Here is a 14819-nt window from a genome sequence, read left to right on the forward strand (position 1 = left end):
CAGTAAATGTTTCTACGTTTTCAAGTTCCTGTCAGATCCGTGATTAAGAAACGCAGTGGAACAACAATATGACTCTTCTATTTAAAATATATTATATTGGGATTTTCCTAGTATTACACATTATTGTGGACATAGTGTAAAGCGAATGAAAAATCAAAAATATTAATTTCGCGGCGTATTTCTCGTTCACGGATGAGAGACTAGTCATTTTATAATGCGTCTACATAGAGAACATAAATATTAATGACGTCAGAGAGATATTAAAATTTAAAAGGGAAAATTTCACATCGATTATCATTGAAACTTGAAGTCATTAAAACTGTAAATAAATCGATGAATTTATATGACGCGAAGAGAAATAAATATGAGCTAACTTTGTTGTTTTTAATAAATATTGACAATAACAAAGCCGTCATCGCTATATTTAGTTATTTACAAAATACCCATAATTTATATACAACGAATATTAATATTAATATATTTACGCGAACAAAATAATTTTGGGAGTAATATCCAAAGATTGTATTATTAGTTGATTTACATTAAGTTATTAAAAGTCATAATATTATCTTAACGAGAGTACTACTCTTAAGTGCACAATGTATTTTTTATTCTTAATGACTTAAAGAAAAATATAAAAGTTTTAATTTAATATTGTCTCAATATACGATTAAAAATTTTAATATAAAAATAATATAAAATTTTAATGTAAAATTATAAAAAATAATTTTTTACTGTTTGTCATATTGCTTTTAAAATTTAGCAGACGGAATTAAAATAAAATTATAATTATATAAAAATGATTCAATTTAATAATTAATCATGCACTTGTTGCACATGTATGATGATTAACGAATAAGACTTTTATAAACAATTTATAGTGTACATATATATATATACAGTAAAAGCGCTCTATTATATTAATAAATGATGAATGGCAATGTCTGTAAGGTTCCTTTTGTTCTTCGCATTAAAATGTTCGAATTTATGCGAATGACAAATCAATTTTGAAAATAACAGACTTTATTCAAGAGCACTGCTCTAATATGTTACATATCAACTATTTTTGGCCATGTATATATTTTAATACTAATTAAATATTTTGTATATAATTATTATAATTAAAAATAAATTATAGTTATATTTTAAAATAATTTAATATATTTATTAAATTATTATAATTTTATGACAAACAATAAACAAAAAATTCCTTTCTTTTCCATTTTCCCAAATTATCAATTACATGATAATATTATATTAATATATCTTCTTCATATATAAATAAAAGAATATAATTTTAAGAAAATAATTATATGTATTCGCATGTGAAAAATATTTTTTCCAGATATTAACAATATAAAAGGAAATTTTATTTCTTTCAAAAAGAAATTTCTATTTAAGTGTAGGCGAGTTTTTTAATTCATCGATTGATTAATCGTATTATGTACAAATGCAGCTTTTTCGGAACAAAGTTGCATTTACGTACAATGCGATTAATTAATCGATTAATTAAAAAACTCGTCTATTTAGCATAAAGTTTAATATAAAGATATTATAAGAAATAAAAGTTTATAAGAAGTGAAAGAGAATATCAATAAAATAAAGTTGCTTTCGATCTGCTTTTAATTAATAGATAATTATAACTTGTAAGAATATATGAACAGTTTTGCATTTCAAGACAAACATCATTTAACTTTTTAATTGTGTTACGATTAAAAATACGACGAATATACGTCATGAATAAAGAATTAATTCTCGGTATACGCTTGAATCACATCACATCTTAAAACTGATTTTAACAAAATTCTTCAATAGAAATAGCAGCGGCTGTATATAAACACGAACTTTAAATAATATTTAATCGTCGCCACATATGTCGGTTTCTGAAAAATAATAAAACAAAAGCTGTACGCTGCGTATGACGGATACGAAAATTTATTTGACAATATATTAATTAAAGCTTTTTGAATCGTTTTCAATTCAACGTTATTGAATCGTGGCAAAATATTTATTTGACATAAAGAGAATACTTGTAAAAACGATGAATAAACGTAATCAAGATAAGGAAAGTGATATGGTAAGCGTATAATATTGGCTAAAAATTGCAAGAAATGTTAAAATATCAATTTAAAAGAACATTGTTTGTGAATTTAAATATCAGTCTGTATTAAAAATAGAATATGTATCAACATCATTTTGCATTTTTTACATAGAGTGAAGAAGATAAGAAATTACAGGAAGAATTACTACAAGCAGTTGATATATTACAAGTAAATAAATTTTGACAGTTTCGTTTTTGACACAGTTTTGACTTAGAATAAAATTTATCTAAAATTTATCAACTCTTTCTTTAATAATTAAAAAACTGCTATCTTAGAAAAGAATTGCATATATATGTATGTAATTTTCATATCAGGGTAATGATGAAATAGCTATGTTGCTGTCATTGAATCATCTGAGAATGTTGATACGTACATCCACGACTTCGATGACATCCGTTCCAAAACCTCTCAAATATTTGAGAAATTTTTATCCGAACTTGCGCAACACATACAAAAGACTCAAACGGGAAGAGGCAAAGATACGTTTTGCAGAAATCCTGAGTGTACTCGCTCTCGCTGGAGCTACTCCGGAATCCAAAGACTGTCTGAATTTTTGTATCAAAGGAGCTGTGGATAATCCCGGGGAATGGGGCCACGAGTACGTGCGACAACTCGAGGCACAGATTGTCGATGAATGGACGAATGCACCGATCAAAGAGGAGCGTGAGATCCAGTAAATTATATTATTTAAGTATAACCGTATATTATTTAAAAATATACGATTATACAAAATGTTTTATGATGACGCAACAATCTGTAGTAGAAATTTAGATATCACTTCCTTGTTACATATTCCTAATGCTCAGTTTTATATTTACATCAACGCCGAGAGATAATGAGAACAATGTAAAATACACATTCACACAGCATATTTCTTGTATTAGAAAGCGTCTTACACCCTTGATCAAGAACATCATAGCGTTCGACACAAGACACAATGCGGAAATACAAGCATGCGATTTATGCCTGGAAATTGATGAGCTAAATTTTCTCGCGGAATACCTGGAGCCTACAAATTTTGCGCGTGTGTGCTATTATTTAATTAGTTGCGCGGCTTACAGGTAATGTTTACTGGATAATATATATTACTATAATTAAAAGTGTACTGGTCTTATTTTTTTTAAAGAAAAGCAAATCTAATAGATTTTATAAAATAAATTATCTTTGTATTCAACACAATTTGAAATATAAATTAATTTATGAACAAAGTATAATCTTTTTAAGCTGTACAACTTGATGTTTAAAATATAAAAATAGCTTCATATTTTAATAAAATATATTAAAAATATTAAGCTATTCGCTATTCAATAAATTCTAATCCACTTCGCGTGTTTGTATGATTGAATTACTTGTTAAACTACATGTATTTTTAATTCAGTGAAGAGACGGAAAGAAGACAAATATTAGAATTTGCTACGGAGCAATACCTAAAGTTTAACGAATATACGAGGGCAATTTTGGTAGCGCTGCAACTTGGAAATTCAGAACTTGTTTTCAAATGCTTCACCGCTTGTCCCGATTCTTTGACGAGGAACCAACTAGCTTTTATCCTCTCCCGTCTGCAAGTAACTCCTTGCATAATATCTGCATAGCATTTGACTTTATTTCATAAGATCAGAGGAAGAAGCAGCACAGTGCATAAGACGATGTTAATAGAGATTCAGAAATGCCCTACATTCCATTAATTTCATATACAAAAATATGTAAATGTATATAAATCGTAATATAAATAACTAAACTTCTTTCAGTAGAAAATAAATTAATTTAAACAAATTAAATGATAAACAACAATTACACAATCTGCAAGCGTCTTTCTACTTCTTCCTTTTAATCCAATAATAAGTATATCTTTTAATTACCCTTTACAAGAATTTAATAGGAATCAACTAAACTAAAAAAAAAGGGATATAATTGTAAAGACAACGTTTTGATTTTGAAGAAATTAAAAGAAAATTAAAAGAAAATTAATTTACTCAATAAATTGACAATAAGGTGAAATTGACAGTAATCTGTCTGATAAATAGGATCAACCCTTGAGGTCGGAATATCACAGAGACAATGCTAAGGACATCGAGGCGATCCTCGGCAATGGCCACGTAAACACCCATTTCCAAATTCTTGTCAGAGAGCTTGATATACTCGAGCCAAAACTCCCAGAAGATATCTACAAGAGCTGGTTGGTAAGCGGATTTAGGCAAATGGAACATGATTCGGCTAGAGCGAATTTAGCGGCGAGTTTCGTTTCTGGTTTCGTGCACGCGGGTTTCGGCCAGGATAAGCTGATGGCAAACACATCGGATTGTTGGGTGTATAAAAATAAGGTTTGACTCTCTTCAATAATTTAAGAAGAATATCTTAGTTAATGCCAATTAATTTTCCAGAATTTTAATATTAAATAATTATATAGTTAATTAAACTTTGACCAGTATTTATAATCGATTCTTATTTCAAGATTGTTTTAAGTAATGTCTTAAGATGCTAATACACACACAGTTTTGTGACTGATTCATGATATCTTAAGACTGTGCTTTAAGAGAATCTTCAATATAAATACCAATCTATCTCTTGTGTAATGGGAAATATGAATAATTATTTATCATACTTTATAGAAAGAAGGATTGAGAAGATATATAAATATTAAATATATATCTATTGATTAAAAAGTTATATAATATAAAAATATTGCAACGCAAATAAAAATGTGGTTTTTTTTTCAGGAACATGGAATGTTATCAGCTACTGCTTCTTTGGGCTTAATACATATGTGGGATGTCGACGGCGGATTAATTCCCATCGACAAGTTAGTATAAATTCCAAGCAAAAATATATTAATCTTTGTCTTGAATTAATTCTAACTTTTTCAAACATTTCTTTGGAAAAAGAATAACATTATATAATAACATTATGATAAGTTATTAATAGAATTAAAAAAGAATTGTTACTTATTTTTGAGCTTACTTACTTACTGACGAATTTATTATCCGCTTAGGTATCTTTATACGAACGAAGACTACGTGAAATCCGGTGCCTTGCTAGCAATCGGACTGGTGAATTGCGGAATTCGTAATGAATGCGATCCAGCTTTAGCACTTCTCAGCGAGTACGTAAAATCAAACAGCCAAATCCTTCGCATAGGAGCCATCCTGGGATTAGGTCTGGCTTACGCTGGGTCCAGAAGAAAAGATGTCACCGAACTTCTTTCTGGAGCTTTAGCCGATGAGCAAAGTAATATAATTTTATGCACATAATCTTTATTTTTTCATTCTAGTTTGCTTCAAAAATAAAAGAATGAACTCTTCTTTAATGATAAAAAAAATTGAAAATAATCTTTGACATTTTTAAAATTGTATGAGATTTCTTTCTTTCGTATATTTTATTATATTTTATATTTATACGACTAAAAATAATTTTTTTTATATATATATAATCGTCACATAACTAAAACTTTTTTCAGATAATATACAAGTGTTATCGCTGATTGCCATTTCTTTGGGTCTTGTGAATGTAGGCTCGGGAGATTCCGATGTATCTTCGGCAATTCTATTGAAATTATTGGGACTACCTATGAAGGAACTTGTTATTACACATTCCAGGTATAATTATATTATTATATTTATGAATAATGTAAAAGTCATACATAAATAATATTATAAATATTATACGTAAATGTGTAACATAGGAATGATTTTTATCACGCAGATTTTTGGCGTTAGCCCTAGGAATGATTTATATGGGAACCCGAGACGCTATAGAAACGCTATCCGCAGCCCTGGAGGCTTTGCCGGAACCATATAATTTTGCTTCGCAAACTATGTTACAAGTAAAATTAAATTGTTATGATTTTCTCGAAAATTATTTCGTGAGAAAGTTTTTCATAATCCAAATAACAAAAGATTGTTATAATTGCGTAACTTCTTCGAAAAGTATCGTACACAATTCAAATCTGATAAAAGTAATTGTTAGATTTGCGCATACGCGGGCACTGGTGATGTATTGATAGTGCAAGAATTATTAAGGATCTGTTCGGAAACAATCGAGGAAGTAATGAGTGCAAAAACAACACCAGAGAATACTCCGATACCAAGTTGTTGTGATCAAAGAAGACCACAAAGCTCTGCCAAATTAGAAAAGAATAAAAAGGACGATAATCAAATCGAAGAACCTGCTAAGTAAGTGTATCACTAAAAGTAAAAATATAAAATGTTAAACAAGACATTAATAAATAACAATTTAGAATAGCGATATAAATAAGTCACTTTTTCATGGATATAATTTGAGGAAAAAAAAATAATTTTTTGCTTCCGCATATTTAGTGCTAAATAATTAAAAAATAATCAATGTTTGTATTAATTTCAGAGATATTGGAGCTTCACAGGCTATAGCATCCCTTGGAGTAGGTGTAGTTGGGCTCGGAGAGGGAAAAGAAAATTCGAGGATCTTTGGTCAGGTAAGAAGATTAAGTCCATATGAGACCTCAATAAACTGAAATGAATATTTATGAGGACGCTCCTATAGTTACCTAAGACGGAAGGAGACAAAGAAACATTTAAATCTCAATTCACCTTAATTAACATTTATGGGTTCCTATAATTCATTCGCAGCGATTTAACTCTCTTTCTTTTCGTGGTGTAGAACTAGAAGCGGAAGATCAGTTAGAAGTGTAATCGACTTTAATTAATATTTATCTTGGGAATGATTCTTGTGATCCCTCGAGTCCTCGCTACAATTACGATTGCTTAACAAATCATAGATTGGAAGATATGGGTCAACACCAGCGCGACGCGCTATGCCTCTCGCATTGGCCTTATCCTCTCTGTCGAATGCTGACCCAGCTATCGTGGACGTGCTGAACAAATACAGCCACGACAATGACGCCGATGTCGCTCTAAATGCGATCTTTGCTCTCGGTCTGGTAGGCGCAGGTACGAACAATGCACGATTGGCGACGATGTTGAGACAGCTGGCGGCTTATTACGCGAAGAATCCGTCTCACCTGTTCCTTGTGCGTATTTCTCAGGGTTTGGTGCACCTGGGCAAGGTAAAGGCCTCGATAAAATCGGGCCAATAAAAACGTTTATAATTAGATAATAACAGATAACGATATTAATAAACAATTTCTTTCTGATGAATTGATTCGTCTCTCTCTCTCTCTCTCTCTCTCTAACATAACATGAAAATTTATTAATGATCGTTCTTTCTTTTTAAAAAGTTGCATCCTTATGTATTATATTTTTTCTTTTAGGGCACTTTATCTTTATCGCCTTTGCGGTACTCTTCAAAAATTTTAGACTATACCGCCCTAGCTGGTTTAATGGTCGTCCTCGTTGCGTGTTTAGATTGCAGAAATCTCATATTATCTCAATCTCATTATTTAATGTACTGCTTGGCGATCGCGATGGAACCAAGATGGCTGGTCACTGTGAATGAAAATCTTACGGTATGCAAAAGGATTGTAGGATGTAAATATTCCAGATTTAGAAACGATATTATCAATATTTTGCAGAATTTACCGGTATTGGTAAGAATCGGTCAAAGCGTGAATGTTGTGGGGAAAGCAGGTAATCCGAAATCTATTGTTGGCGGTCACGTACAAACTACACCAGTGTTGCTGTGCATGGGCGAAAAGGCGGAATTAGTGTCGGATCAATACGAGCCGCTTTCCAGTGTGCTGGAGGGTTTCGTAATTCTTCGTGAAAAAGTAATTTCTTATTAGTCTTACATCCTGCGGCGCTTCTATCTAACGTGTGAATTTTTTACAGCAGACTGTAGCGAGTTAGAAAGCTCCGAGTTCGAAGTTCTACAGTGGTTCTTTTAAATTGCCTTTTGATTTAGATGAGTTTTTTTTTGTCAAAGCAATACCAGCAAACGTCTGCGAGCGGGACGTGACGGGAATTGAAAGACTTTTCTTTACGGATCTACATGAAACAGGTCAGGAAATGAGTCTTGTGCGTGTAGTCTTTATTGCGGGATATAAGCTGTTTGATAATTAACGCAATAGTGATGGTAACTTCGTTAGCTTGTTCGTATGTTTTGCATTTATTTAACTTTAGGGACTAGCGGAAGCAATGTGCTCTATACAACAGAAACATACATTGGTTCGCATTGCACAGTGGGAACAATAACGTTGCGCCATGATCAGGAATACCGGTCATATACAAAATCAATAAAATGTGAAATTTATTTATAATAAGAACAAAACAAAAGGGAATTAAACGAATGTTTTTACACGAGTAAAACATTTCCATAAGAAAACAAAAAGAAAAAGAAAAGGAAAATTACAGTCGTGTTGATCTTAAATGACATTGAAGTTGTATGTTAGCGATCATGGAGCAAGTCAGATTTTCTTCGTGATGAAGCTGTTACTCAAGGCAATACAAAGATCTAAGGACGCCTGAAAGATCGTCGCTTCGAAAAAATCTAGGATGCCTTGGTAGGAATTGTAAGTCTTGTATAAAGCGTGTGTGGGATTAACGCTTTGTAAGATTAACAATTCCTCTTTTTCTCGCATGAAATGTCCCACGACATTTATTTGTTAGGCACATGACTTAAGATAAGGGGGCGAAATGTGTGGATAATAAAACGCAGCTGATTTGATAAAACGTCGCGCCTGCGTCTGTAGTAAAGTATAGTTCGGTGACTTCGTTCGAACGAAGCGTGTCAATTTTATTGCACGCATGCATATTCGAATACGTAGTAAACTCATCTACATATAATAATCATACAGCGTAACAGTCAAAACTTCGATACATCGCGTTTCTCACCTATATATGAAAATTCAACTTTATTCGCTTTGCATAAATCGACTCTATTCATTGGACGCGTGTACGTCCGATATCAGCTTAACTGCTTCGGCTATTACTTCAAAACTTTTTAAATTCTGTGCAGGACCTAATTTAAGGGTGGAGGATAATCACTGCGGTATCCATAAAATTAAAAGTTTTACTTGATCAGTAGTAATCACTGGTGAAATTATCGCGTTGTATCCTGAAAATAGCATGAAATAACTTTTGAAATATAATAGGATATGCGATGAAAGTGATTTATACGTTTAGCACAAAATACATCTCTTCCTTGAATTTGAAATATTATAAATTGTTTTATCAAATATTTATAAAATATCTTAAAAATATGAGTATAATATTTAAAAAAATTTTTATATATTTATAAACCTTTTCAAAATACTATATAAGCTCTTTCCTTTAGAAAATTTTTTAAAATCGCTACTCAAATAGATGCTACAAATACGCGATTTGAACATTTTCAAAACTTGTTTTATGCTACTTCCAAAATATTGCGAAAATTGCTATGAATTGGATATGATAATCCATGCATGGTTAAAACATACTTCCTATTATTGCTAAATCCACCACAACTATAAATTTGGTCCTGATTTTCTTATTCATACTCTAATGTAGAGTGATCGAGTAATTATAGAAGTCTATCGCAATCCGCACCGCAGAGCGTTTCTTTAGTTAATACATCAAGAATAATTAAAAGGATAAAGACAACTTGATATCTTCTCACACAAGAACATCGTATTTGCGCGTAAATTACTTTATAAAATAATCCTTGTCATAGAGTAAGTTAAAAAATGACAAATCACACGCAACTCGTTCGATTAATCCAGTGCAATCGCACTATTCAGCAAGCTGGGCTCACCTACTCTTAACTCTTCATGTTGCACATAGTAAAATATAATAATAATAATATTAATAATAGTAAAAACTAATAATAATGATAAATCCTACATAGTAGCGTTTGTTTCCTTGCGTCATAATCTTCCACAAAGATTAATATGTATGTATGCGATTTAGCAAATACGCGGTTATGTACTTTGAAATATCCTAGCTGCTCTTCCACGCCGTTTTTTCGACTTCTTGATTAACTTCTTATTTACAATAGCAAATTGTATTAAGAGTTTTAATCGTAACTTTTTTCTATTTGATTATCTTCTCCCCTACATTAATATCAGCCCTATTCGTCAACGTGTATGAGTGAAAACAAGTAGCGATATAGAGTTCCAAGATGGAACCTGAAAACGACTACGTCGCTAAATAAATCGGGTCATAGATAAAGCTGCCTGTGGATTCGTTGCTGCGAGAAAAAAATTGACGACAAGTGGCAGTGCTTTCGCATCATTATATTGTGTTTGTGTGCGTATGCGTCTGCGTATGTTTGCATGCGCCCCGGTCTAGAGTTTATTTTGACGAGCGCATGTCAATCGGCAGAATGGTCGAAATGGTTGTCGAACACATTTTTTTCCCCGCGATGCATCTACCCACGCAGTAGGAATGTACGGTCCGTACCGCAGTAATGCAATCGCGACACGACGCGATGTGTGTTAAGCAAAAGATGTGACATGAAATTAAAAGAGACGGGCACGTCTTTTGATTTCATTGCGACGCCACTGTGGCAGTCTGTAGAATTCCGATCGAGAGCACTGTAGAACAGCTTCAAATTCTGCATCGGAGAGGTGTCGCTGAAAAAAGTCCGAATTATTTTCACGTTATTATAATCACGATGATTAATGTATCACACAATTAAATTCAATAAATAACGCAATAAGAAGAGACAACAAAGAATATTATTCATAAAAATAAAAAATTATTACATGACAGTACTGTGTATAATAATTTCATAACTTATAAATGAAGCGATTAAACAATTAATGTTGGTGCTCATAGCTAGTACTCACCTCGAGATTGCAACGATCCACGTCAGCTGGCAGCCTGTAGTTGGTGATAACAAGTAAATGATAGGGATAAAGTTTGGGCGGTTCGGTTGGTGCAGCCCCCATGTCCGGCAGCGATCTTCTTACGTGATGACCCCCGTGGCCCCCAACAACCGAACCTAGGCCACCCGTATACGTGGTGGATGATGGAAGGATTCCACCATCATTCTGCGCCACAATCATACAAAATCATGAGTCACAATAGCAGAAACAGAATGTGAATAATACGACAATGACATGGACGATGCGAGAAAGATGTAAGGGGTTGCATTTGCATTCTTCGAATTCTTAGAAAAGCAAAACGAATTTGAATGAGGAAAGATTCGCCAGATGATATTTTTAGAGAGTAATCCGATATCAAATATAAGTTTGATAATAAACTCGTAAAATGCAATAAGATTTTATCAAATGTACATATTTCAATTAAAAATTTCCAATGTCATGCATCCCCCAAAAATATTCTTGTCCACGCCTTTTTCAGTAAACACATTTTTTACACACTACAAAACTGTTATACTCTCGCGCTACATAATATAACAGAATAATATAATTAACAAATTCTTCTTATGTACACGTATGAATTCGTATGACTCAATAGACTGCTTCAATATCAATTAATCAATTTCTAATAGTTACTAAAAGTATACTAATTGGGGTTTTAAACATTTTCGTTCCTTTAATATTTACAGTACATTGATTTAATCAAATTAAATTGAAGCATCCTACGTGCAAACACTTTAATTTTTTCCAAATTTACGCACTATATACAATTTTTTACTTCTATAAACAATGCTGTGTACAGCTGTCTTTCAAATGCGAATAATGTATATACCATACATGCAGTCTCTTGAAAAATTGTTTTGTATAAAAAAAAGTTTTTCTATTAAAAATATTATATGTATATACAAATTTAATACATAAAATATTGAAATAATTATTTTATAGTATTTTAAACAAATTATTATTAACGACATGTCTAATGTTGAATAATCTGTTTTCATAAAAAGTATCCATTTCATAATAATAATGCATTAAATTGCTGATATTATGGTATCAATTTCCTGTTATCTTCGGAAGTTATTATATAATTTACTCAAAGCTCCATAAAAAAAATTTCAATTATTTCCATTTTATAAAATTAAAATTTTCTGCAAAATAAATTACATTATATTAAAACAAGAAAAAGATAAAATAACACATTTCGCTCATAAAGCTAATTAGCGCAAATTCGATATGAAAGTATAGTTTGATTAATTAATTAACTTAACTTAATTAAAAGATGAAGAATTCTTACGATAAACCGAATATGCAACATAGAGCAAATTAAAAGTAAATATAGTTGATAAAAAAATGCAAAACTCAAAATAATAGCAAAATGTACAGCATGCATGCATACTCATTATACAGTATTATATACACAATATCTTATCGTGATAAGGACAAGTAGCAAATCAAATATAATCATACAAATAAATACAAATAAGTACGAATAATATGCATATACACATCATAAATTTTTCAAACGTACGAACTGTATATTGTCTTGTTTCTCTAGACGAATGTGTGCATTTAATGCAACACATCTGCAATTATAGACGTGCTAGAACGTTAAATAAAATGACATTTGCATAAACTCCATTTATTAGAGTAATCAAATTGAATACATATAATTAAAAAAAAGTTATTCGATGAATCTTTTTGCCATTAAAATTTTAGAAAGAAATTATTCTTCTTTCAACAAATAAAAATTTACTTAATAATGTTTAATGAAATTATCAATTCTTACGAAATTATTAACAATTTTTTTTAAAAACTTATTACAATCTATATTAAAATAATGTTAAATTTAATATAGAAAGGAGATATATTTAAATACAATATAATCGAAATCATTCCGATAAATGGAGTTCTATTATGATACAGATGCAAAAACAAGCTACAAACCATGCTAATTCGCCGGGAGTAGTATGGGGCTGTGGTACATACCAATGCCCGTCGATCCACATCCGTGATGCTGCCTGTTGATACTAAAATTGGGGAAAATGTGAAAGAAAACCATATCAAACCATGTTGCACAAACCATTTCCTATGCTAACTACAATTTGTTTTTCATCAATCGTGTTTCCTTTTTTCATTACCTGCCTATGCATTTTACAATTTACGAAAAAATTGCGCAGCATAAACACGGCTGTTTGATTAAAAATAGACGTAATAGAGGTAATGCCGGAGACATGATTGTTTTACAATCCAATAATACTGCAAAAATTCCAGATTTACAAAAGGTTTATCTGTAAGAACGTATTAACTAAAGATCATAATTTTTTCATTTAGGGGATTGAAGGATATAATATTGTAATTATAATTCTTATTTCTAGCCAAACACAAAACATAATAAGTATTGACATCTCCATTTCTGACACTTCTCCTTTGATATATATTTCCTGGATTAATATAATTTATATCTTATCGCTCTCCCATTACTTTAGCATGATTATTGATCTGAGAGAAAATTGACATGTATTGTAGATGATTATTAATTTCATAATTCATAATCAAACAAGTGTCATTATTACAGTTCTTTAAATAAACAATATTATATAACGATGTACAACAGGCCAATGTACGACGTACAATGTTTCACAGTGACAGTGCGATAGCTCGCAGGGATGTTAGTAAAGCATGCGAGTCAAGGCAAAAAACGTAGTGTATGAAGAAAATGATAACGTGGCAGTGACGCGCTTGCAAAAATCGCTAGCAGTTCCATCATGAATTATGCGTGACGAGACAATGCGTAAAATCTTGAAATATCTCGGAAACCATGCATCTTTTCCAAAATATAGACACATGTAAAAGCTTCGTTACAAAAATTATTAAAACAGTAATTTCTGAGTTACAGGTAATTCTTTGTAAACTATATTTCAGTTAATTTTGAGCAAGCTTTATTAGAATATTAGTTTCTCAAATTAGAGACCAAAAGATTTAATATAAAAAACAAAGAAACGCTAAATAAAATTTTTGTTATCAAGATACTGTAATAAACCTACAAAGTTCTGTTTTAAGACGTGCCAAAACGTCTTAAATCAATGCTGTTAGTGTAATCTTTGAAGCTGATAGAAATCCTCGGTAGATTCACGATAGCACTGCAGAAACTCCATCTGTCTAATTTGCGAGCGCGTCAAGCTTGAGAAGCGTGATGTAAAAAAGTGAGATGGCTAATGTGTGTGCAGGGGACCGGCGTAAGTCGGTCCCTCTCGTTTTACTCACTGTCCGACTTGCCAGACGAGAAATCAGTGCTGTGCGTCTTGTCGCCCATCCCGCTGAACGAATAGTCGCCCTAGACGACAGAAAAGCGTTATCTTAGAGAGGCGTGTTCCGCTCGGTTGCCGCGGAGTTGACTCTATGTATATTCTCTTCTATATACGTATTATTGCACTATCAGCGCGGTGCACGTCGCATCGCCGACTGTGACTTGCGGTGCAAGACTTACAGGGAGAGCAGACACGGAACCGCCGGTCGAGGAGAAGGTGTGACTTCGCGGTGCCAGACCGTACCCCGGCTTCGGGATGTGCCGAAGGGAGCTCACAACTGGTTTGCAAATCAGTCAATCGACAGGTGTTACTGATTAGTTTCAGCGGTGATTTCAATTTGTTCAATCTCCCATACGAATGCCCAACGTTCGCTTGCCAGATTTTTTGTACTCGTTAACTCTACCCGGAGCCATGTCGCTCCCTTATATGTCCCCAAGATTAACCACTGTTAAGGGATTTCCCCCTATCTTTGCGCCTCAACAATGATATACTTGGTACATCGCATTTTTTTACAATGTTTCTCATGGATCCGAATAGACAGATATCCATCGATATACATGCGATATAATTCTATTAAAGTGCCCAATTCTTTTCTGTACTGGTATTTTATATACATAATCTCTTTTATACAATTAGTAATAAAATTAAAAATATACATCTTTGGTAAATATCTGGAAT

General features: G+C 32.1%; 2 protein-coding genes across 13 annotated transcripts in view; one reads left to right on the plus strand and one right to left on the minus strand.

Annotated features, from left to right (window-relative positions):
• Nucleotides 1-1934: 1934 nt before the first annotated feature.
• On the plus strand, nucleotides 1935-8742 carry LOC108760770 (26S proteasome non-ATPase regulatory subunit 2). Of its 3 annotated transcripts, XM_018506923.1 has the most exons (16): nucleotides 1935-2077; nucleotides 2214-2270; nucleotides 2417-2775; nucleotides 2987-3163; nucleotides 3481-3667; nucleotides 4127-4423; nucleotides 4820-4902; nucleotides 5092-5327; nucleotides 5557-5695; nucleotides 5802-5922; nucleotides 6066-6271; nucleotides 6459-6549; nucleotides 6853-7140; nucleotides 7345-7539; nucleotides 7606-7800; nucleotides 7862-8742. In XM_018506923.1, exons 1-16 carry the CDS (start codon nucleotides 2042-2044, stop codon nucleotides 7877-7879), a joined length of 2685 nt encoding a protein of 894 aa, XP_018362425.1. In that variant the 5' UTR covers nucleotides 1935-2041; the 3' UTR covers nucleotides 7880-8742. The 3 variants fall into 3 exon arrangements, with proteins under 3 accessions (XP_018362425.1, XP_018362423.1, XP_018362424.1); XM_018506921.1 differs by having other exon boundaries at nucleotides 7345-7800; XM_018506922.1 differs by having other exon boundaries at nucleotides 7345-7800; nucleotides 7865-8742.
• A 536-nt stretch (nucleotides 8743-9278) lies between these two features.
• Nucleotides 9279-14819, minus strand: part of Unc-115a (actin binding LIM protein Uncoordinated 115a) — a 29630-nt gene continuing 24089 nt past the window's right edge. For 3 of the 10 annotated variants that reach the window (XM_018506990.1, XM_018506986.1, XM_018506994.1), the window contains 5 exons: nucleotides 14321-14418; nucleotides 14098-14167; nucleotides 12820-12860; nucleotides 10798-11001; nucleotides 9279-10581 (listed from right to left, as the gene is read on the minus strand). In XM_018506990.1, coding sequence (XP_018362492.1) covers nucleotides 10468-10581; nucleotides 10798-11001; nucleotides 12820-12860; nucleotides 14098-14167; nucleotides 14321-14418 — 527 coding nt within the window. In that variant the 3' untranslated portion in view covers nucleotides 9279-10467. Of the gene's footprint in view, nucleotides 10582-10797; nucleotides 11002-12777; nucleotides 12861-14097; nucleotides 14168-14320; nucleotides 14419-14819 lie in introns of those variants that run through there. The other 7 variants (XM_018506989.1, XM_018506987.1, XM_018506983.1 and 4 more) reach the window with 5 other exon arrangements.

Source organism: Trachymyrmex cornetzi, unplaced genomic scaffold, assembly GCF_001594075.2.
Source record: "Trachymyrmex cornetzi isolate Tcor2-1 unplaced genomic scaffold, Tcor1.1 scaffold23, whole genome shotgun sequence".
Taxonomy (NCBI): domain Eukaryota; kingdom Metazoa; phylum Arthropoda; class Insecta; order Hymenoptera; family Formicidae; genus Trachymyrmex; species Trachymyrmex cornetzi.